The following is a 23,455-nucleotide window of genomic DNA, read 5'->3' as shown; positions in this document are numbered from 1 at the left end:
TTTGTTCATTGATCAAAAATCTTGATACCTACTACGTGCCAGGTACTTGTCTTGCTGTAGGTACATAGATGGATTTTTTGGTTCCTGCTTTTGAGGAACTTCTGTGGAGCAGGGAGGAAATCCATTCATAAGTGAACAATGAAGATGCAAGAGGAGAAGCTGCTTCCCTCATCTGTGAACAGCAGGCTGTGGGGAATGGGAGGAAAGAGGACACAAGAATGGTGGCTTGGTTTTTCTTTGAAGTTTATACTCCAGCAGTACCAGGCTATCAGGTCTCAGATATGCTGTGTTGCTACACACCCCTGCTGGTCCCTCTGCCTGAAATGCTTCCTCCCCTTAAATACCCGGTAAACTCTTCTTCATCCTTCAAAACTCAGATCAGTGACTACTTACTCTGGGAATCCTTGTCTGATTCCCAGTATTAATCTTCCCACCTCATTTGATCCCCAAATAGGCCATTTGTTTGCTTTCAAGACTTCCTCCCTCCTGGATGGTGAACTTTCAAGGAGCTGTTATATCCATCCCCTCTATCCCCGGATCCTAGCCCGGAGCCTGTTACATCATGGGCTCACTGTCAATATTTATTAATTTGAAAGAGATAATTGGGCTGAGTCTGGAAGGAGGAACAGGACCAGGGTAAAAAAATTGGAGAAGGGCGCTTTAGACAGAGGAAATTGTATATACAAAGGCAAAAGAGAATGTAGTTTTCAAAATAATCACTGGGTTTTGTGGCAGTGTGGAAAATAAAATGAATGGTCGGTAATAACAAGAGGTGACATTTAGAAATTAGTTTGAAGTCAGATAGCCAAGGGCATTGTAAGCCTAGCCAAGGAGCTTGAACTCATGCCTGCAGGTAATGGGGAGCCGAGGAAGGAGTGAAATGAGGAGATTTGTATTGTAGAGAGTGCATTCAGGTGGTGATGTCAAGGAGGGGTGGAAGGGGCTGTGACTAGAGGCAGGCACACGACTCAGTGTCAGCAGTCCAGGTAATACGTTCCTATGTGCATTGCTGTTCAGAGACTGGAAGCTTTAGGCATGTAGATTCTCATGGGAATTAAAATCTTGCATTTAAAAATTGAGTGCTTAGCCTCCCTCCTTTATCTCAATTAATATTCAGTTTCTTCTATATAATATAAAGATATAATCATAATTTTTGATTGATTGATTAATTGATTATGGTTTGTAGATGCCCTGAAATTTGTTGATGAATGTGTCAAGCACCATTCAGTGAAAGAACTTCAGCTTTCTGCAAGACTTCTGGAAGTGACAAAAACAGTCCGAGTTGAAAACCTGCCACCTGGTGTTGATGACCATGATTTGAAATGTTTATTTGAAAATCCTCGTAACGGAGGGGGAAGAGTGGCCAGCATTGAATGTTTTCCTGACGAGAGTTCAGCACTGATTGAATTTTTCGACAGAAAAGGTAATACCTATTAGCCTAATTTTGTAAACCTTACCTAGCATAATTAAAACCATTTTAATAGATCTTAACAGTTAACAGTTGAATTCTGATGTATTTTATTTTTATCTGTATATATTTTTGTTTTTTTTGTTTTTAAAATTTATTTATTCATTTATTTTATTTTGGGCTGTGTCGGGTCTTAGTTGCGGCACACGGGACCTTTGTTGTGGTGCGCTGGCTCAGTAGTTGAGGCGTGCGGGCTTCTCTCTAGTTGTGGCGAGTGGGCTCCAGAGTGTGTGGGCTCTGTAGTTGCGGCACACAGGCTCTCTAGTTGTGGCTCGTGTGCTCAGTAGTTGCAGCACGTGGGCTTAGTTGCCCTGTGGCATGTGGGATCTTAGTTCCCCGACCAGGGATCGAACCCATGTCCCCTGCACTGGAAGGCAGATTCTTAACCACTGGATCACCAGGGAAGTCCCTCCATATATATTTTTGGAAATCCAAGTAGCAATCCCGTACGTCTGGTATATCATGCTAAGTGAATCCAGTGATTCAAAACTTTAGAGAAGTAATGTCAAGTTTTTGAAAGATATGAGGAGATTCTCTCATGGGTCTGTACTTGTGACAGACTGAAAAATATATAATTCTTAGAGTCTTTGAGATACCGTATTTAAAGAGGTGATCTCTGTTTTAGCTATACATTTGGTAGAAATTCTCAAGTTAACTTCAACAAGATTAGGTAAAGAAATACTCAGAAACACACAGTTCCTATAAAGTATCTTCACTTCCTGCTTCACTTGTCAGTGTCATCATTCAGAAATTAATAGGGGTGGTTTCACATGATCAGTGGACGCCTGCTGGATTGTTCTTTGCAATGACCCTGTGAAAACCTTGCTCAGCTGAACCTTAGGGAAATGTTTCTGAGGGATTCGTAGACATAGATTGCCAGTTCTCTGAGGCATGTGCAAGGTCAGCTTGGAGATTCCACTGATGTTCAGAGGTCAGGGCTGAGGAGTAGGAATTAGGGAGCCGGACTTCTTAGGGAAAGAAGGAACGTTGTGCTTGGGATCAACTGAGGGAGGATGAGATAGGATCATGTAGAATGCCACTCACTTAAAGTAAACTGTTTCATAGGGGTACTTGGAGGAACCTCCTTTCAGCTGTTATGAGTTGGGGAAATTGTGGTGAAGGTATGGTTTGGATTAAAATGGAATGAGAGACCTAGCGTTCCTTGGGCAGAGGGATGAAAGATGAGCTTCTGTTGCGTGTTCTTTAAATCTCTCTCAGGGAAATTTACCTTGGGCCCAGGGGGAGAGCTACATAGAACTGTTACTCTAGAAGTTAACCTCCCAGCTTATGATGGGAGTTGACAACTATGGGGCTTTCGATCATCTTGAGGGCATGGGGCAGTTGGGTGTGTCCTCAGAATGTCTATGTTACATGTGTATGAATAATGATAGGAGCTATTTTATGCAGGTTTATTTTATGCTAGAGCCACACTCGTAGGGCACTCTCAAAAGTTGCTCTTTGCCCTGACCTCTTTGCACCATCTGACTATGTTGACCACACCTTCTCCTCAAAACTCACTCATTCCCTGTTCTCTGTGTCTGAGATACACTGTGTCTGATTTTCCCTTTCTCTCTCTGGCTGTGTCTTCTTATGAATATGACTTACACTTGCGCAGCTCTGCAGGGTGCTACCAAGTGCATTCGCAGACACTGCTTTATGGGCGTTGCTATTATTGTAATCCCTGTTTTACAAATGAAGAAACTGAGGCACAGGAAGGTCCAATAACTTGACCAAGGTTACACAGCTAGTAAGTGACAGAGCCAGGATTTGAACCTGGGTAGTCTGGCCCCATAATCTGTGCTCTTAACTTCTCCACTTTCCCCCAATCTCCTGTACATCTATAACATTAATTTTTCTTGTAGGATATTTCACCACTTACAATGAGTTAATAATGAGGCAAACTGTAGATAAAGCTGAATTGAAAACAGAATTTATTTAGCAATATTGTACTTTATATAGATCATTTGAGAGGAATAAGTTAGGCAATTTACTCTGAAATTATTTTGTTCAACTTCACAGAATCCAATTCACAAAATCTTAAGGAAGGGAACTCTTATTGAATGCTTGTTGTACATGAGATCTTTTTTCAAAAAAATATTTAATTAATTTATTTATTTGGCTGTGCTGGGTCTTAGTTGCGTCATTCGGGATCTTGAGTAGTGGCATGCGAACTCTTAGTTGCGGCACGCGTGTGGGATCTAGTTCCCTGACCAGGGAGCATTGGGAGTGCAGTGTCCTATCCACTAGACCACCAGGGAAGTCCCTACATGAGATCTTTTGCTGTGTTTTCTGCCATGGTATCTCATCACTGAATCCTCCTAAGAACCTGCACAGTTATATAGTTTTTTGTTTTTTTTTTTTTTAACAGAGGAGGAAAACAGGATGGAGAGCTTAAGCCACTTTAAGGTGATATCTGTGATGGTTCTTGGGTCAGACAGACCTGAGTCCAAATGCCTGGCTTTGGTGCTTACTAGCTTTGTGATCTTGGGGAAGTTACTTTAACCCACCAAAGCCTCTGTTTTCCATCTGTAATAGAGGGCTCACATTACTACTTACCTCAGAGGAATGTTGTGAGGATCAAATTAAATTGTACCTGCAGAGTGCTTGGCACATGGTGGTACTCACTGGTACTCAGAATCTGTTCCAGGCCATGGTGGGAAGTTGAAGCCATGAGTCTGGGCCTCTGAAGGCCACTTTTTTTTCATTAGGTCTGGCTCCAGGCCTAGGAGCCAATCGTGCACAAGGTGAAGTTATTTTTAACATCTTTTCACAAGATGCTGTTTTAATCCAAGTTGTTACTGGAGTTCATTCTAATTCCCTTCCTGCTTAGACCCCTTGTAGCTGTCTAATAACTAACACAAAGTGAGGAGGGGTTTGGGGGAGAAGAGTATCCCTACACACACACAGGGACTGTCATAGTAAATGTGGCAGGAAGGGGATTAGAGCAGGGACAAGGGATGTACAGGACTTATTGAATCAGAGTCTCTGGGGCTGGGCTCTCTGATGACTGTGAGGATGCTCTTTGTTTGGAACCCTTGGAACAGGGGCAAGAGCATGGGCTTTGGGGTTAGACAGACACTGGCTTGAATCTTAGCTCAGATCTTTACAGTCTGTGTGACCCTATTCGAGTTACCTAACATTTCCTAGCTTCAGTTCTATCAGTTGTAAAAAGGGATGATAATAATCGTGTCTCTACCTCAGAGGTTTGTTGTGAGCATTAAATATATGTAAACCACTTAGAATATTGTCTGACACGTAGTAAGCTGTTATTATTATGCTCCTCCTCTCAGAAGTATTAACAGAATCTAAGTCATCTATGAAATCTAAAACTGTGCAACTGTACAAGAAGAAATAAATAACATGATTCTTAGATTAGCTTTGCTTTGAGCTGGAAAGTATTCTTCACACTGGAGCAAACATTATCCCCTTGCTGGTGACCAAACTCTTCTCTCTTTTTTTTTTTTTTTTTTTTTTGCATTTCACCACTATTTTTTTATTTTCTATTTTATTTATTTATTTATTTTTAACATCTTTATTGGAGTATAATTGCTTTACAGTGGTGTGTTAGTTTCTGCTTTATAACAAAGTGAATCAGTTATACATATACATATATCCCCATATCTCTTCCCTCTTGCGTCTCCCTCCCCCCGACCCTCCCTATCCCACCCCTCTAGGTGGTCACAAAGCACCGAGCTGATCTCCCTGTGCTATGAGGCTGCTTCCCACTAGCTATCTATTTTACGTTTGGTAGTGTGTATATGTCCATGCCACTCTCTCACTTTGTCACAGTTTACCCTTCCCCCTCCCCATATCCTCAAGTCCGTTCTCTAGTAGGTCTGTGTCTTTATTCTCGTCTTACCCCTAGGTTCTTCATGACGTTTTTTTTTCTTAGATTCCATATATATGTGTTAACATACGGTATTTGTCTTTCTCTTTCTGACTTACTTCACTCTGTATGACAGACTCTGTGTCCATCCACCTCACTACAAATAACTCAGTTTCGTTTCTTTTTATGGCTGAGTAATATTCCATTGTATATATGTGCCACATCTTCTTTATCCATTCATCCGATGATGGGCACTTAGGTTGTTTCCATCTCCGGGCTATTGTAAATAGAGCTGCAATGAACATTTTGGTACATGACTCTTTTTGAATCATGGTTTTCTCAGGGTATATGCCCAGTAGTGGGATTGCTGGGTCATATGGTAGTTCTATTTGTAGTTTCTTAAGGAACCTCCATACTGTTCTCCATAGTGGCTGTACCAATTCACATTCCCACCAGCAGTGCAAGAGTGTTCCCTTATCTCCACACCGTCTCCAGCATTTACTGTTTGTAGATTTTTTGATGATGGCCATTCTGACCGGTGTGAGATGATACCTCATTGTAGTTTTGATTTGCATTTCTCTAATGATTAATGATGTTGAGCATTCTTTCATGCGTTTGTTGGCAATTTGTATATCTTCTTTGGAGAAATGTCTACATAAATTTATTTATTTATTTATTTTTGGCTGCATCAGGTCTTTGTTGCTGCACATGGGCTTTCTCTAGTTGCAGCGAGCAGGGGCTACTCTTCGTTGCCATGCGCAGTCTTCTCATTGCGGTGGCTTCTCTTGTCATGGAGCGTGGGCTCTAGGTGCGTGGGCTTCAGTAGTTGTTGCACAAGGGATCAGTAGTGTGGCTCGCGGGCTCTAGAGCGCAGGCTCAGTAGTTGTAGCGCACGGGCTTAGTTGCTCTGCTGCCTGTGGGATCTTCCCGGACCGGGGCTCAAACCCGTGTCCCCTGCATTGGCAGGCGGATTCTCAACCACTGCGCCACCAGAGAAGTCCCTCTTCTGTCTTTCTTAACCTGGTGGTGATATATCAGTGTTATCAGAAAAACAGAAAAATAGAATTTATTTAACAGAATTTCAACATAGAGTGTTCTTGGCTGGAAAGTAATTATTCCATGAAATAAGGAATCCCTGTGCAGTGTTAATACTTATCAGTTTATATTTGAGCACTCTGGGAGTAGTGCTGCTTTTTAATAGCATGTAACATCAAAGTTCTACAAACATTAGGATTTTTTTTTCTCTAGAATAGGAAAGCTTGTTTGCTTGTTTTTTCATCTGAAATATATTACACTGAGATTACTTAATTTCTTTCCTTTAAGTGTTAGACACCATCATGACCAAGAAACTTGACCTCAATAATATGCCGCTCTCTGTGTTCCCGTACTATACTTCTTTGGGCACAGCCCTGTATGGACAGGAGAAGCCTCTGATCAAGCTTCCAGCGCCATTCAGAGAATCACTGGATCTTTCCTTATGGAAGTTCTTGCAGAAGAAGAATCACCTGATTGACAAGATAAATGATGAAATGAGACATTGTCACTGTGAGCTAACATTGTGCCAGCTTGGCAGTGAAGTGATCATCAGACCTGCAGCTACCTTAGTCAGTCAAGGAAGACCAAGAATCAAGACCTGGCAACAAGATGCTTCTACAGTATTCTCTGGTATCCGGTCTAAGTATACAGTGACCTCATTTAAAGTGGATTCAAAAGTATGGGACATCATAAAAGACAATTTAGAAGATGATAGGATTTTGATTGAGTTTGATGCACTAACGGGGATTGCAACCTTAGTGGGGAAATCAGAGGATGTACAAAACATTGAGCCACAGATCAAGGACTTAATAGAAAGCACCATTCTAGAAATGAGAAGAGAAGAGCAAAGTCTGAAGCAAAAACTGGCCATTTCTCCAGGAAGGTATTCACTTCTGTTGCACAGCGGTGTACTGGAGTATCTCCACACGGAGTGCCCAGAGGTGGAGATATTTTATGATGAAGCCTCTCAACACATGTACTTCAAAGGACTCCCTGCAGATGTGTATAAAGTAAAGTGTGAAATCCAGGAAAAGGTATACACCATGGCTCAGAGAAACATTCAGGTTCGCCCAGAGGTTTTTCAGTTTCTGCAACAGGTTGACTGTGCAGAATTCTCTAAGTCTCTCTTTATAGCACAGAACATTCTTGCAGTTTATGAGCTAGAGGGCACAACTGTTCTCTTAACTGGTGCTTTTTCTGAAGTCCTGTTAGAAGCTGCAAAGCAAATGGTCAGAGCCTTAAAATATAAGTGCATTGACGTTGAAGACAGGGAAGTTCTTAACAGTAAGAAATGGAAATGGCTCATTTGCAATTTGCATAAGAAACACAATTCCTCCTCAAAGACTGTAATAATCCATGAGGTAACTTCAGCAACCACAGCCCAGGTCATCATCACAGGCTGTGTGAGAGAAGTAAATGAAATCTATGACTTGCTTTTTGACTTCCTGGAAAAACACACAAAAATAGAGAAATTGATTGAAGTAAAGCCTTCCTTAGTTATTGATTACTTAAGGGCAGAAAAGCTACTGTGGCAAAAGATAAAGAAGATGAATGTTCAGGTAATTTTTAATCCTGAGAACAAGCGAAAAGGCATTTTACTAACTGGCCCAAAGACCAAAGTCCTGGAGGGAAAGAACATTGTCACGCAAGCCTGGGATTTGGTCTGCGTTAAAAGCTTCCATATTGATAAGCCAGGAGCCAGTCAGTTCTTCCAGGATAAAGCACGGTATTATAAAAGTGAGGTCAGAAGGTTATTTGGTTGTTTTATTGAACTACAGAAGGATGGTGGGCAGAGGTGCTTGTTTCAGACAGATTTAGCCCCTGGAGTCTCGCTGATTGTGCAGCAAGGAGACATGACCCAGTTCCCCGTCGAGGTGGTGGTGAACGCGGCCAACGAGGAACTCAAGCTCAAGGGGGGCTTGGCGGCTGCTCTTTTAAAAGCAGCTGGCCCTGAGCTCCAAGAAGACTGTGACCGGATAATGAAGACAAGACAGGCCAGGATCTTACCTGCCTGTGCCGTCATCTCGAAAGCAGGAAAGCTCCCGTACCACCACGTGATCCACGCAGTAGGGCCCCAGTGGAAGAGTGATGATGCCCAGAAATGTGTGTGGCAGTTAAAGACTGCTGTAAAAGAAAGTCTCCATTTGGCTGTAAAACACAAGTACCGATCCATAGCCATCCCTGCTATTAGTTCCAGAGCCTTCGGCTTTCCCCTACCCCAGTGTGTGCAGACCATTATTTTGGCGATCAAGGAATGGTTCCAGTGTAAACAGGATGGATGCAGCTTGAAAGAGGTTTACCTTGTGGATATAGCTGAGAAGACTGTTGAGGCCTTTGCTGAAAGTGCAAAAATTATATTTAAAGACACCCTGCCTGATGCTGCTTCCCTGCCCAGTTTACCAGCAGCAGTCCAGCCCAACTTGAGAAAAGATCATGGAAAAGGAGCAAGTCTGGTGTCCCCAGAAGGCCTGAGGATCCTGTTGGTGGAAGGAGATGTGCAGAGTGCTACAGTGAGTGCCCCTGTTTTCAGAACACCCACCAGCGTGCTGGGACTCCAGTTAGCCTGTTGCTCAAGGGAGATTAGGATCAAGGGGAGAATCCCATGCCCTCCATCCCTGCCTTGAAACAGGTTTCCTTAGAAAATTGGGCTACTTCACCAAGGCATTCACTAATTGAGATTGGCCAATTACCCGGGGGAGCTGATAGCATGTTCCGATCACTAGTTTCCAGTAAATGTGAAAATCCACAATAATAACTAACATTTACGAGACTCTCTATGCTTTTTCAGTGCTCTTACACCTGTCATATTTTGGCATATCTAAGGTTAATTTCCTGTCACATTCACTGATAGCAGATGCAGAAAAATTAGAGCATAACACGGGGACGGAAGACAGTAATCTTATCAGCGGAACTGAACCAGAGGGTTCTGAGTTTGAGGGACCATCAGCTCCCAACACCATTAAGAAAATGTAGGGAGGAAGGTAGAAAGTGACCTGGGGAAGGTCTGGGTATTATGTGGGGACAATTCTTATAGCTCTGCCAGGGGGTGACATGTTTTTTAAAAATACTTAGCATTTAAAGTATTTAAAAATACTTTAAAAAGGTACTTAGCAACCTTTTCAACACAGGCTCTAACTAATCCAAACAGTCCTGGAAGCCCCCTGCTGTGCCAGGTGTTAACTTCCTGAGCTGGGCGAATGTGGGCAGTCCTGGGGCAGGGATGCTTAGGGAAGGCCATTTGCATATTTATTTGGAGAAAAGTCTATTCACATCCTTTGCTCACTTTTAAATTGAGTTACCTTTTTATTATTGAATTTTAAGAGTTCTTTATATATTCTGGATACAGGTCCTTTAACAGATATATGATTTGCAAATATTTTCTCCCATCCTGTGGGTCATCCTCCTGTTTTGTTCAAGTTGTTACTTGGTTTAAAATATTTTTCATTTGGTTTAAAATATGGAAAGAGATTGTAAAAAATTAGATCTCTACTTACAGTAAGCTTAAATCATAATTACAAGAATAATAGCTAACACTATTTACTATGAGCCAGGCACTCTACTAAGTGCTTGACATGCATCTTCTTATTCAGTGCCATGAGGCAGATTCCAGGATTATTATTATTCTCATTTCACAGATGAAGGAATGAGATTTAGAGGGGTTAAATAATTTGCCCAAATCCCACATTTAACAACTGATGGAGCTAGGGTTGGAATGTGCATTGCTCTATTTCAAAATATTAAAAATAATTTTGTTTCTCATTGAAAAGAACAAGCAAATAAACAAAAATCTCTTTTGGCCAAGGGTCAGTAATTGGAGTGAGTTCCAATCCTCATTCACCTTGAACGCTGAGTAGTAAGACATTCCTTCCGTGCCTTTCACTCCCATAGGTGTGTGCCCTCTGAAGCCAAGACCTGCTCTGCATTACTCCTCAGTGACCCACGTGGGGCAGCTTTGACAATCACTTGGTCACAGTCCCTCTCCTGTCTTCTCTTGGTGTCTTAGTCAAGCCTGATCAATCTGCTCACATTAACTGTCCTGCTGAAAAAGCTCCCATGGCTCTTCACTGCTGCTGGGAAGTCCAGTTGGCTTGGCACTCGAGGCCTTCTGTAGTCTGTGCTCAGAGTAACATTTCTAGCCTGGCTGGCACCATTTTGCTGCAGAAGCTCTCTATCAGGTCAAACTGATCTCCTTGCCGCTCACAACCTGCCATGCTTCTGTCCATGCTGTTGCCCCTCCCGAATGACTTCCCCATCTCTGCCTGCTGCAACTATTCCCACTTCTCAGACACCACATCGCTCATAGTGTCTCTACTAGCCTCTGAAGGCACTTCCTCTGGACTCCTTTGGTGATCCCATACCATTTATGTATTGCTCTTTGACAGCTCTCTTTTGTCCTAGAGTGTTATTTAAATAAGTATCTAATAACACTCTCTTTTGGGGTGGTATTTCAATCTCTGAAAACTTAATCATTAGTTGTCCCCCATTGTGCCAAGCCCGGGGGCTCAAATACAGTAATCCTTGATGAATGCTTTTTCTTACAATTTGAAACAAATTGTTGGTTTTGTCTTTAAGACCGATGTGGTTGTCAACTCCATTTCATCGGATCTTGAGCTCAATAGAGGGCCCCTTTCCAAGGCCCTCTTGGAAAAAGCGGGACAAAAGCTCCAGGAGGAGCTGAAGACAGCTGGACAAGGGGTGGCTGTTGAGGTCGGCACAGTTATCCAAACCAGTGGTTGCAATCTGCACTGCCACCATGTGCTTCACGTGGTGGCTCCGGACTGGACAAATGACAGCACATCTTCACGCAAGGTGGGACCTGGTTTTAAATTCTCCAGGAAATTAAGTAGCCCTTTGGACTCTCCTTTCAGTAGAATGTAGCTTGAACCCTGGCTGTGTCTGTTCTGTAATAACAGCACATTCTCATAGCCATTTCTTTCAGCTGTAGCTGACTTCTCCCAAGGACCAGTTAATAATAGAAATTGATTACAGTTCTCAACCATTGCTGGGACTCGGGGAAGAATTATTGAAGATAGCACTCTTTAGTGAGGAAGGAAAAGTGAGGGCATGAAGAGTGGAAGAGACTGAAGGAACAGAACAGTAGCTGCTTTGCGTCTTTCCTTCATTGCTGAGTGAGTTTGAATCTTTTTGGAGGGTCTCACATATTCTTCTTTACTTTTCCTTTTTTACTCCTCTGTTTTCCTTTCCCCTTCTGACTGCCCTTAACCTGCCTTTTGTTGAAAGGAAAAAGGAGTAGAGAGAGATCACAGAGTTGCTAAATTCTTGTTCTTTTTGTTCGAACTCTGATTTCCAGGCAAAATGTATAAGAATGTGCTTTGTGCTTTTCAGATCATGGAAAACATAATCAGAGAATGTTTGGAAATCACTGAGAGTTTGTCCTTAAACTCAATTGCATTTCCAGCAATAGGAACAGGAAATCTGGGGTTTCCTAAAAACATTTTTGCTGAATTAATCACCTCAGAAGTGTTCAAATTCAGTAGCAGGAATCAACCCACAACTTTACAAGAGGTTTGCTTTCTGTTGCACCCAAGTGATCATGGAAATATTCAGGTACAGTCTTTCTCATTACTCGTTATTTTGGCAACTGAGCCCTAACGTATTCAAGTATCTTCTTGGTCTGATAGGTTGTTTCTTTCATGTATTTTCATACAGGAAAGTAAAAGAGTAGTGTGGACTAGTTGCAACACGGCAAATTTCAAGCACATTTTTGGATATAGAAAAAAATTTGACTTCTTATTAAGAAAAATTTGAAACATATGCAAAAGTAAACCAAATAGTGTAATGAAATCCCTTGTACCCATCGTTCAGCTTCATAGTTATCAACCTATGCCCAGTATGTTTCATCTCTATCTCCATTTATTTCCCTTCCTCCCATACTGTTTTTGAAGCAGATCCCCATATATACCTTTTACCCATAAACAATTCAGTATTTGTTTTAGACATTAGGATTCTTTTTCAAAAGTAATCTAAGTACAATACTATTTCACACCTAGAAGAAATTGGCAGTCATTCCTTTATTTCATCAATTATCATGTCAGTGTTCACATTTCCAACTGTTTCATAAGTATTTTATTTTGTTTTTATAGCTTGTTGGTTTGGATCAGAATCCAAATAAGGCCCAAATATTGCAATGGAGTTGACGTATCCCTTAAGCCTCTTCTAATGTATAGAATTTCCTTCCATATGAACATAGAAATTTTAATACATAATATAAAAGCTCAGTTGTGGTCCTACAAATAGGAGAATGTCAGAATAAGATACAACTGAAGGCTCAGCACATCCCCATAGGAGTAAGACGGTTGAGACCAGAAATACCAGAACCATCTTTGGTCACAGAGAGTCCATCAACCAGCTCACGTTTGCTGAACACCAGCTGTGAGTAAGCCTCTGGACGCAGCATTATGGGGGAACAAGAGGCATTTAATATGAGGCCATTATTCCTGCCCTGCAAGTCCTTAGAGTCCAGGAGAGTAGATGATATTAATTGTTTGAAAAGTTCCATGATAATGCAAGAATTAAACAGATTAAGGCTAGCAACCCAAGAGATGTCCATAGATCATTGGACTAACTGAATTTTTAGGTCATACTTAATTTTTTTTCTGGATCTAGACACTACCTTTAAATACTTTGGAAGCAAACAAATCTAAATTCTAATCAGACAGCTAAACCACCTGGGCAAAATATGTGGTCCATTTAGTTGGCCTGCATAACTACAGTCATTTCTAGTCAATAAATGCTTTGTGAACAACCTCCCTATGACTTGCATTGTACAAAGTGATGTGGATTACAGAATGGGTATGTTGCATGTACTCTCCCTCCTATAAATCATAATTACTTTGGGAGCTTAGATTTATACACATAAAATGAACTAGAGACATGAAGTGCTGAGAGTTTTTGAATGAATGGCTGAGTTCATTGTAGGGAAGTGAGTCCTGTGACATGGATCTGAACCCTCGAATCTCACTCTTTCTGTGCATCGTCAGCCTTTGTTATCTTTCCTAAAGATTCAAATTCTGCAAGTATTTTGTAAAGGGATTAGTCTATACAGACATCTTTATTGCCATCGGAAATAGTACTGATTCTCCATACGTGGCTGTGACAATTTTTCTCTTAAGACTTTTAAAGACAGTTAAGCTTTGGTCATATTTTCACAAAAATCAGCAAAACTTATTGAAATATTTATAGGTGGAGACTGTAACAGAGGTTGCACCAGCAGCCTATGGTCGGAACATAGCCTTTAGATGTGCTTTATTTGGGCTATTTTTAAAAAATTTGAATCAGTTGCTGGCATTTAAGAATCAAACTTGTCACATAAAACTCCAGATGTCCACTGGGACCTAAAAATTCAAAAGTTCTGGCACCTTGGACATGGATTTCTGCCTGAACAGTTCGCTGTGGCCAAATGGCAGCTCCTCTCTAGTTCTCCAGAGTCAAACCAGTCCAGCTTTACACCTGTCCACCTTTACACCTGTAGATCACGTGCCTGGTTGCCTGGAGAACCCTGGCTCTGTAGTCTCTCCTGGTCCTTCTCCCATTATTGTATCAGCCTTTTAGCCAAGATGTTACTTGTTTTTTTTCCAACAAAATTTCCTGTTGCTTGTTTACAAGGAGGAAGAAAGTGATGATTTTGGGGTATCACTAACCAGGCAAAGAAATGGAATTCCAGCCTCTTGCTCCAAAAACACTACTCCCCTAGCTGTTTCTCTCCTGGTACAAATAAGAAGTTAAAAACTGAAGTGTTTGGGTCCTTGTGATTGTCTTTCTCTTAACACTGTAGTTTTAACAACAACAAAGTATTTACTTTTACTGATTATGAAAGTAATACATGTTCATTGTAGAAACTTTAAACAATAAAAAATGCATAAATTCTTTTAGTTGTATTTCATCTTAGTCTTCTTTTATATATGTGGACTTTTAAATGTGGTATTATATAATGTAATTTAGTATCATTCTTCTTTCATTTAATAGTATGAAATAAGCATTTCCCTATCCCATTAACTATTCTTTGAAAACATAATTTTTAATGGCTGATAAATACTCCAACATATGGACATACTAAAATTTATTTAACCATTTCCCTGTTGGATTTTTAAACTGTTTATTTTTTTCTCAATTACAAATAGTATTGTAGTTATATTTTTGTTCACATCTTTGATAGTTTTCATAGTTTGTATTTACAGAAATAGAATTTATGAATTTTCATAATGTAAAAATCTATAATGAAAATAAATGATACTCTGAGAATTGTTCTCTCCTAAATATTTGTGCATGTAGGATCAGAAGGTCTGATGAATCAAATTCATTCATCTACAGAGAATTGTAGTGATTAAAACTGTCTTTGTATTTCTAGGCATTCTCAGATGAATTTGCCAGAAGGGCTAATGGAAATTTCATCAGTGACAAAGTTCCCAAGGCTGAAGATACACAAGGTTCAATAAAGCTTTTAAATAGAGAAATTATTTTTAGTTGCTAAATAAGTATTCAGTGTTAAGTGAAAAATGATAGGATAATTTTTATGAAAAAAACAATTTGTGATAAAGAAGATAATAAATTATACTCTACACACCTGAGCATGCAAGACACTGGCCATGTTTATGTGATCTGGGGTGAAAGAGCAGGCAGGCCAGATTATATAATCTGTACAATGGGTCTTTAAGTGGTGATGATGAGGCTACTATTTTCTAAGGATGATGTGCTAAGTGTTTTCAGAAATAGACACATTTAAAGAGATGATACCAACCAAATGCTTCTCCTCTGTCAAAGTTACTTATATTTGAGTTTATCCTATTTGGAGTTTGCTGAAGCTTGTTAAATCTGAATATGTATGTCTTCAGATCTGGGGATTTTTCAGTCATCTCTTCAGATATGTTTTTCTGTACTGGTCTCTCTCGCCTCTCCTTCTGGTGCTCCAATAACATGAATGGTAAGCCTTCTGATAATGTCTCTGAGGGTCTGTTCTTTTTTTTTTTTTTTTTTTCAGTCTTTTTTCTCTTTGTTCTTCAGATTGGATAATATTTATTAATCTACCTCCAAATTCACTGATTCTTTTCTCTGTCTACTATACTATTGAGCTAATCCAGTGAATTTTCGATTTCAAATATTGTATTTTTAAGTTCTGAAATGTCCATTTGATTCTTATTTTATAGTTTATATTTCTCTGCAGAGACCCCTATTTTTCCATTCATTCCAAATCATTTCCATGCATTCAAGTGTGTTTACTTCGACCTCAGGGAGCGTAGTTATAGTAGATGCTTTGAAGTCTTTGTCTGATCATTCCAAGATCTGAATCATCTTGGTATTAGCATCTATATTGAGTGTCTTTATCCTTGAGAATTGGTCACATTTTCCTGGTTCTTTGTATGACAAGCAATTTTGGATTATAGAATGGGCATTTTAAACATCGTGTTGTAAGACTTGGGTCCTGTTAAAATCCTCTGGAAAATGGTGCTTGTTTTGTTTGTTTGTTTGAGCAGGTAGCCAATCAGTTAATGTCATTCTACAAGTTCTGCCTCACTTTCTGTGTGGGCAGTGGTTCCAAGGTCAATTCCATTCTCAAGGCCTTTGCTGTGCAGCTTGGGTCTGCCCCACGTGCACAGCTCTGGGGTGAGCTCAGGGTTGACTCCAGTCTTACACAGAACAGGGGGTCACCACTCCAGCGTTCCCCTTACATTCTCTGACTTGCAAAAGCCCATTTTCCAGGTCTTCTGGCCAGAAGCACAAGGTTCTCTCAGAGTTGAAGCTGCCTGTTCTGTTGCCTCATTATTCTGCGTGATCAGGGGTGCCCTTGGGCAAAGCAGAGGGGGTGAGGGTTGAGGGGAGGGGACCAAATAAACAAAAACACAGGGATTTCCCATACACCACATATACACCTTTCAGACCACAAGGCCCTTTTTCCTGATTCTTCTGGACAGAAATACAGAATGTCTTTCAGAGTTTTAGCTCCCTGCGGTGCCACTGTGGAGTTCTGCAACCGGGGCACCTTGGTACAGGGCCTGGATTTAAAAAGGAAAAATATGGAAAATAATGAGGCTTCTCTGCCATACTCTTCAGCTCACAGGGACCCATATTCCCAGTCCTCTGGCTGCAAAGACAGAGATTCTCTGAGAGTTTTGCTGCCTGTTCTCATTGTGTAGTTCTGTAACTAGGGCCATGCTTGGGTCAAAGCTGGGAGAGAAAAGAGGAAAAATTTCAAAACAAAACAAAATGGGAAGCAGCACAGGCTGCTCCTTCCTTTTTTTTTTTGCGGTACGCGGGCCTCTCACTGTTGTGGCCTCTCCCGTTGCGGAGCACAGGCTCTGGACGCGCAGGCTCAGCGGCCATGGCTCACGGGTGCAGCCACTCCGCGGCATGTGGGATCTTCCCAGACCGGGGCACAAACCCGTGTCCCCTGCATCGGCAGGCGGACTCTCAACCACTGTGCCACCAGGGAAGCCCTCCTTCAAGTTTTGACTCCTTTCCTCAGTCTGCCTGCTGTTGTGCATGTCTCAGTTCTCAGAGTGGCTTTTTGTATTTGTCCCATGTTTTTACTTGTAGTCAGTGGGAAAGAAAGGCTCAAGTGGGCTAATTCACCTCAGCCAGCAGCAGAAGGCCATGTTTGATATGTATTATATTTTATAATCCTTTTCCAGAAACAGACCATCAGGGGCTCAAGGCCAGGGCCAGGTTAAATGCCAGAGATCACAGAGAGAGAGAGAGAGAGAGAGAGAGAGAGGGAGAGAGAGAGGGAGAGAGAGAGGGAGAGAGAGAGGGAGAGATGAGAGTGGCACAGGTGAGAACCATGAGACCTAAGTCATTCTTGCTGTTGTCGACTTGTTACTGAGTCTATTTTTTTTTTCTTGTCAGGTTTATATGGGACTATTTCTAACCCTGATTCAGGAGTGCATGAAATGAAGATTGGGCCCATCATTTTCCAGGTAGCCTCTGGAGATATCACCAAAGAAGAGGCAGATGTGATTGTAAATTCAACATCAAAGACATTTAATCTCAAAGCAGGTACTTGACTTACGGAATTTTGACTAGTGTAATAGTCACAGTAGAGCCTGTGAAGGAGTTGCTATAGCCAAACTGGTTTCTACAACTTTGGCTTATTGCTATTAATTCATCATTTAAAAATTATTTTGACATTGTTTCTCATAATCGGGAACAGCTCTTTTATGAGTTTTTCTCCTTTGTTATCAGAAATACCCAAGTTATAGGGTTCCTTTGATGATGGGGAAAGCATTTAGATAATTAGGCAATCATTCTGATCCAGATGTCCTGTAATTTTTTTTATTCATGTGTGTAAACATCTTGCTTTTCTCATGCAGGGGTCTCCAAAGCAATTTTAGAACATGCCGGGAAAAGTGTGGAAATGGAATGTTCTGATCAAGGTAAGGCACAATGCTATCTTTTTGGTTCTAAGTTTTAAGTGAAGACTGAATAGGGGAAGCTACGGAGGATGAGGAAAGTCCTGGGATTGGGGAGACAACATATTGATCTTAAAATCATACCTTTTACTAAAGAATTCCAGTTGTAGAGAATTAGAAGTGAAAAGTCATCTCACAGTTAAAAAGAGAAGCGAGAAAGATTCATCAAAGTTAGTATTTCAGGAGTTTCTTATTCACATAAAATGCTTTATCTGCCAATTCAGACATTTTGTTTTTTAAACAATCAAAGAGTGGGTTCAACGTCTAAATCGACATTTCACCAAAGAAGACATGCAGATGGCCAAGAGGCACATGAAAAGATGCTCAACATCACTAATTATTAGAGAAATGCAAATCAAAACTACAATGAGGTATCACCTCACACTGGTCAGAATGGCCATCAACCCCAAATCTACAAACAATATATGCTGGAGAGGGTGTGGAGAAAAGGGAACCCTCTTGCACTGTTGGTGGGAATGTAAATTGATACAGCCACTATGGGGAACAGTATGGAGGTTCCTTAAAAAACTAAAAATAGAACTACATACGACCCAGCAATCCCACTACTGGGCATAGACCCTGAGGAAAACATAATTAAAAAAGAGACATGTACCACAATGTTCATTGCAGCACTATTTACAATAGCCAGGACGTGGAAGCAATCTAAATGTCCATTGATAGATGAATGGATAAAGAAGATGTGGCACATACATACAATGGAATATTACTCAGCCATAAAAAGAAACGTAATTGAGTTATTTGTAGTGAGGTGGATGGACCTAGAGTCTGTCATACAGAGTGAAGTAAGGCAGAAAGAGAAAAACAAATACCATATGCTAATGCATATATATGGAATCTAAAAAGAAAAAAAGAGGTACTGATGAACCTAGTGGCAGAGCAGGAATAAAGACGCAGACATAGAGAATGGACTTGAGGACACGGGGAGGGGGAGAGGGAAGCTGGGACCAAGTGAGAGAGTGGCATGGACATACATACACTACCAAATGTAAAATAGATAGCTAGTGGGAAGCAGCAGCATAGCACAGGGAGATCAGCTTGGTACTTTGTGACCACCTAGAAGGGTGGGATAGGGAGTGTGTGAGGGAGGTTCAAGAGGGAGGGGATATGGCGATATATGTATGTATATGGCTGATTCACTTTGTTGTACAACAGAAACTAACACAGCATTGTGAAGCAATTATAGTCCAATAAAGATGTATTAAAAAGAGTGGGTTCAGCATCTAATTTTGCATCTTTTTGTCTTGTGTTTCCCAGCTCAAGGGGGCCACAGAGATTATATAATTACCAAAGGTGGATTATTGAAGTGCAAGAATATTATTCACGTCATTGGTGGAAATAATGTCAAGAGATCGGTTTCCTGTGTTTTGCAAGAGTGTGAAAAGCGGAATTACTCATCCGTTTGCCTCCCAGCCATCGGGACAGGTTTGTAGCCTCTGGCTGTCAAGGCTAAATCCCAAGGTGACCAGTTTCCCTTGGAATTGGTGCTGATGGCTAATGTACTTATTGCTGAGTCTACATCAGGGCAGCTTCCTCAAGCCAGGGCAGCCCCCGAGGGAAGGAGCAAAGTCTGTGGATAGGTTAAGTAAAAAAGAGAAAACTGAAGAAAACTGAAGAGAGTATTGGGATAGTAGACATTTGCTTTCTAATATGGAAGGGAAGGGAGAGGAAGGGAGGGGAAAGGAAAGAAAGTCCATCTCTCATTGCTTTCATGAGCTCCTTTCTCTTTTCCATCCTCTACACATCCCCCATTATTTAGTCTTTGACTTCCCCTCCATCCCCTCTCCATGGAAACATCAGTGCATGGACTTCCGCCTCCCCATGGCCGACTCTCAGACAGCATGGCTGTCCATCTTCTCTTACCTCCTTGACAGTGGGCTGGCCGTGGGGCATTGCGACCTCTCAGTTGCCAGAATCCAGTGGGTTCTAATGGGTCAGAAACTCTCCACCTTCCTCCTTTCAGCTTGCCTGCCTCTTGGAAGTTTCTTATTTTCCTTAAACTACATAATGATTGTATGAGTCTTCATTTACAAGGATGGTGCTTTGGGCTTATCATTTGTAAGGTGATGCTCTTTGAGCTCTTTCCCCAGCAACCTGAGTCATGTGCATTAATCAGGGATTCCTGCTTGGTCTCCTTTAAGAGAGCTGCTCAGGGGAGGCAAATACTCTCAGGCTTGAAGTGGAATGGAGCTGACTGGTCCCAGAAAGAGAAGGCTCAGCACTGGATTAACCATTCCACTGCTCAGGAATCTAAGTTTGAGTGTCTCACACTGGCATTCTAGGCCCTCCAAAAGTTTAGCCTTAATAAACCTAACCATCTTTGTCACTTTCTGGGCCTTCTTCTAATTCTCTTTCCCATACTTTGATTTCTCTTATTTTTCATTCCTCTTAATGTTCCCACATAGAATGTTATGTCTCCTTAGCTCTCTGTTTCTGAAAGTATAATTTATATTCCCTTTATGCTTTCATTCCCCTTGTAGTATCATTCAATCCTAGCAGATTAGCCAATGTATTATCTGTCTGTCTATCATCTATGTATCCTCTATCTATCGATCATCTATCATTTTCTATGGACACCCACTAATGATTCCCCAGTCTCTATCTCCATCTGCTTTTTCCTCTGAGCTCTTGTCTTGTGTTTCCATCTTAACTTTATTTGTGCCAAGAAAGCAGGCAGCCTAAGGGTGGCACAGACCTTCCCAAGGGAGTCCCTGGGTGGAGTCAAAGAAGAAATAAGGAAATGAGGCAGTTTTAGTTTTGTATAATTACTTCTGGCTTACTGCAAACCTGTTGTTTTTTCCACTGACCTGGTTGCATTGCTGGTCTGCACAAGTAAATCAAGGTTAGCAAATTCTCCTTCCTCATCTTCTTTACCTGTCTCTATCACCACCTGAGCAGGCCCTTAGACTAACAGATGGGGAGCTTTCTCCCTCAGTGGTGATTATGAGTTGAATTGAGACTGTGATTGAGACAGTTGCTGGCAGTAAAGGAAGCCCTCTCACTGTTCCTCACAGGCTTGAGGGGAGAGAATGGGTGCTCACTGGTACCTGCAAGTACCTCAAGCTCAAAGCAAACTCCAAACTCCAGTTCATTGTCTTCTCCCCCACACCTGCCCTTCCTCTTATATCCCTGAGCATGTTAAAAACATCACTTTCTATCTAGAATCCTTGACTCTACCTTCTTCATCACGCCTATGTGCATTAGTTGATTAATTAGTTTGATTAAATATTTACTGAGTGTCTGCATATGCCGGGCACTGAGCTGAGGCAGCGGGGATAGAAAGATGACTAAGAAAAGGGGCACCTGGTGTCCACAAGGGGCACCTGGCCTTCTGTGAGACACAGACATGTCAACAAACAACTGCAGTGCAACAGGACTTATGAAATACACGTGAAGGCTGTGGGTGGCAAAAGACGGGGAACAAAGGGGCAAGTATAAAGCCAGTTGGCCACTTGGTCCTGCTGACTTTACTTTCTAAATAACTCCTCAATCCCTACAGCCAGCTCTTCATTCTGGCCTCGTCTCTTTGTTCAGCTCTTGTCTTTTGCCTAAACCTTTATTTAAATTCTCCTGTTTAGACCTGGCTCCCTGCTCCAGTGCCTCCTCCACCTACCCCCCTACCTCCCCCGTTTATCTTTCTCAAAAACAAACCTGTTCCCCTGAACACGCCAAGTTCAACATATCACACTTCTTACACAGTTCTGTCTGGTGTAGCCTTTCCCTCAGGTGTCCGTACTTCACCTGTTGAACACCTGTTCATCCCCACATATCACATCCTCTGTGTCCCAAGTGCTTAGGTTATTGAGAGTGAATGGATATATCTGAACATTCCCATTTAAATTCTTCCAGATAGCATGGAATAACTACAACATTGCAATGGAGAATCTCCCTCTTTCCCCGATCATCTAATTAAAAAAAAACAACCTGCACAAACCTTCTAGGTTAGTTTTATATGGGGATTGTCTACATTCCTACAGTTGTCCCCATAGCCAAGCCACAGAGGTCTGCTCTCCTTTCTGCAGTAATAGTGGGCACGGTCAACAGGGATAACCCACGTAGGCCCTTTGTCTATCACACCAAGTTGGCCAGAGGACTTTCACATTGCCCACTCCCCACCCCGCAATGTGACAGCTGCTATTCACCTGGAACTGCTTCCATGGCTTTTCGTGAGCCTTTTCAAGGAACTTTTCATGATCTTACCTAGCCAGTAGGCTTGAGAAACAAGATGTGGAGCATGCTTAAAATAGGAAACAAGATGTGGAGCATGCTTAAAATAGGAAAAGACCTTGCTCAGGTGGCAACCTTGAACCCTGCAGGTCAGCTAAAATCACAGTGACCGTGGGACGAAAAACTTTTGGAGGCTCATGGATAACTTGTATGCAAAGAATTATAGATTATAACAAATAGCTTATGGCTCTAGGTGTCTTACGAAATGAGCTCAGTTTAAATCAGGTCCCCAAAGACATCTGAGAGAATAAGGATATATACGTAATAGTCAAGAAATGACTGAACAAAAAATAATGCTGTTCTCTTTATTTTTTAAGTTAATTAATTTATTTATAATTAGCTCTCTTTATTTACTTTTTGCCTGTGTTGGGTCGTCGTTGCCGTGTATGGGCTTTCTCTAGTTGCGGCAAGTGGGGGCTACTCTTTGTTGCGGTGCATAGGCTTCTCATTGCGGTGGCTTCTCTTGTTACGGAGCACGGGCTCTAGGGCACGGGCTTCAGTAGTTGTGGCACGTGAGCTCTAGAGCACGGGCTCAGTAGTTGTGGCACATGGGCTTAGTTGCTCCACAGCATGTGGGATCTTCCTGTACCAGGGCTCGAACCTGTGTCCCCTGCATTGGCAGGCGGATTCTTAACCAACTGTACCACCAGGGAAGACCTGTTCTCTTTAAAGAGCATGACATTTCAACATACATTAGCATCTTTTGCTTTTTGTGGATCTTTTGAGGACACCAGTGAGCCAAGAAAGGTTAACTGTGCTCTGTAACACAGAGGAACATAGTGAGCTGGGATCAGCTGAATAGAGCAAATAAGATATCAGACACCAAGTTATGTTTCTGGGCCCTTTGTTCATTGTTGGGCTGTTCCCGACATCCTGGAACAAAAACTCCCCGTTACATCTAGGACTTCAAGGGTGTCTGCTGATGCATTTTAGAAAAGTCCATGGTGATGAAAGAGTTGAGGAGTGGGAATTTATTCTGAGAATCAGAATCCCTAATTTATTCCTCAGCCTTCTCCAGTTGGGTCTTCTTTTTCAAATCCAGTTGGATCTTTTTTTTTCCCAATCATTTTTATTATTTGCCTTTCTAGGAAGTGCCAACCAAGACCCAGATAAGGTTGCAGCAGCCATAATTGATGCCATTGAAGACTTTATTCAGAAAGGATTGGTCCAGTCTATGAAAAAAGTTAAAGTTGTTATCTTTCTGCCTCAATTACTGGATGTGTTTTATGCCATCATGAAAAAAAGAGAAGGATCTCAGGCTTCTCCCCAGCAGTCTATGATGTCTAAAATGACATGTGAGTTGTTCATTTTTATGAAATACATGTTCCTAATATTGATGTCACATGAGAAATAGCTATTTTTTTTTCTGGTAGTTTATTAGCTTTTTTCCAGCTTTATGGAGATAGAGTTGACATACATCACTGTATAAGTTTGAGGTATACAGCATAATGGTTTGAC

The 23,455-nt window shown here is 41.4% G+C and overlaps 3 protein-coding genes across 5 annotated transcripts in view; 2 read left to right on the top strand and 1 right to left on the bottom strand.

Annotated features, from left to right (window-relative positions):
- Positions 1 to 23,455, top strand: part of DTX3L (deltex E3 ubiquitin ligase 3L) — a 171,987-nt gene that overhangs the window by 43,637 nt on the left and 104,895 nt on the right. The window lies entirely within an intron of this gene.
- Positions 1 to 23,455, top strand: part of LOC101270558 (protein mono-ADP-ribosyltransferase PARP14) — a 48,344-nt gene that overhangs the window by 11,102 nt on the left and 13,787 nt on the right. For all 3 annotated transcript variants that reach the window (XR_004476124.2, XM_049710440.1, XM_004278567.3), the window contains exons 5-13: positions 1,187 to 1,423; positions 6,618 to 8,839; positions 10,902 to 11,138; positions 11,676 to 11,897; positions 14,698 to 14,776; positions 17,190 to 17,339; positions 17,654 to 17,716; positions 19,028 to 19,195; positions 23,086 to 23,292. Coding sequence is in view for 2 of the 3 variants with exons in the window: in XM_049710440.1 (XP_049566397.1) it covers positions 1,187 to 1,423; positions 6,618 to 8,839; positions 10,902 to 11,138; positions 11,676 to 11,897; positions 14,698 to 14,776; positions 17,190 to 17,339; positions 17,654 to 17,716; positions 19,028 to 19,195; positions 23,086 to 23,292 (3,585 nt within the window). In the remaining variant the exon portion in view is untranslated. The remainder of the gene's footprint in view (positions 1 to 1,186; positions 1,424 to 6,617; positions 8,840 to 10,901; positions 11,139 to 11,675; positions 11,898 to 14,697; positions 14,777 to 17,189; positions 17,340 to 17,653; positions 17,717 to 19,027; positions 19,196 to 23,085; positions 23,293 to 23,455) is intronic.
- HSPBAP1 (HSPB1 associated protein 1) overlaps positions 4,957 to 23,455 on the bottom strand; it is an 89,046-nt gene continuing 70,547 nt past the window's right edge. The window contains exon 10 of the transcript XR_004476125.2: positions 4,957 to 6,314. The gene's annotated coding sequence lies outside the window, so the exon portion shown is untranslated. The remainder of the gene's footprint in view (positions 6,315 to 23,455) is intronic.

The sequence above is a fragment of the Orcinus orca genome, chromosome 5, assembly GCF_937001465.1.
Source record: "Orcinus orca chromosome 5, mOrcOrc1.1, whole genome shotgun sequence".
Lineage (NCBI taxonomy): Eukaryota > Metazoa > Chordata > Mammalia > Artiodactyla > Delphinidae > Orcinus > Orcinus orca.
The sequence above is the reverse complement of the archived record's forward strand: the minus strand, read 5'-3'. Positions and strand labels throughout refer to the sequence as shown.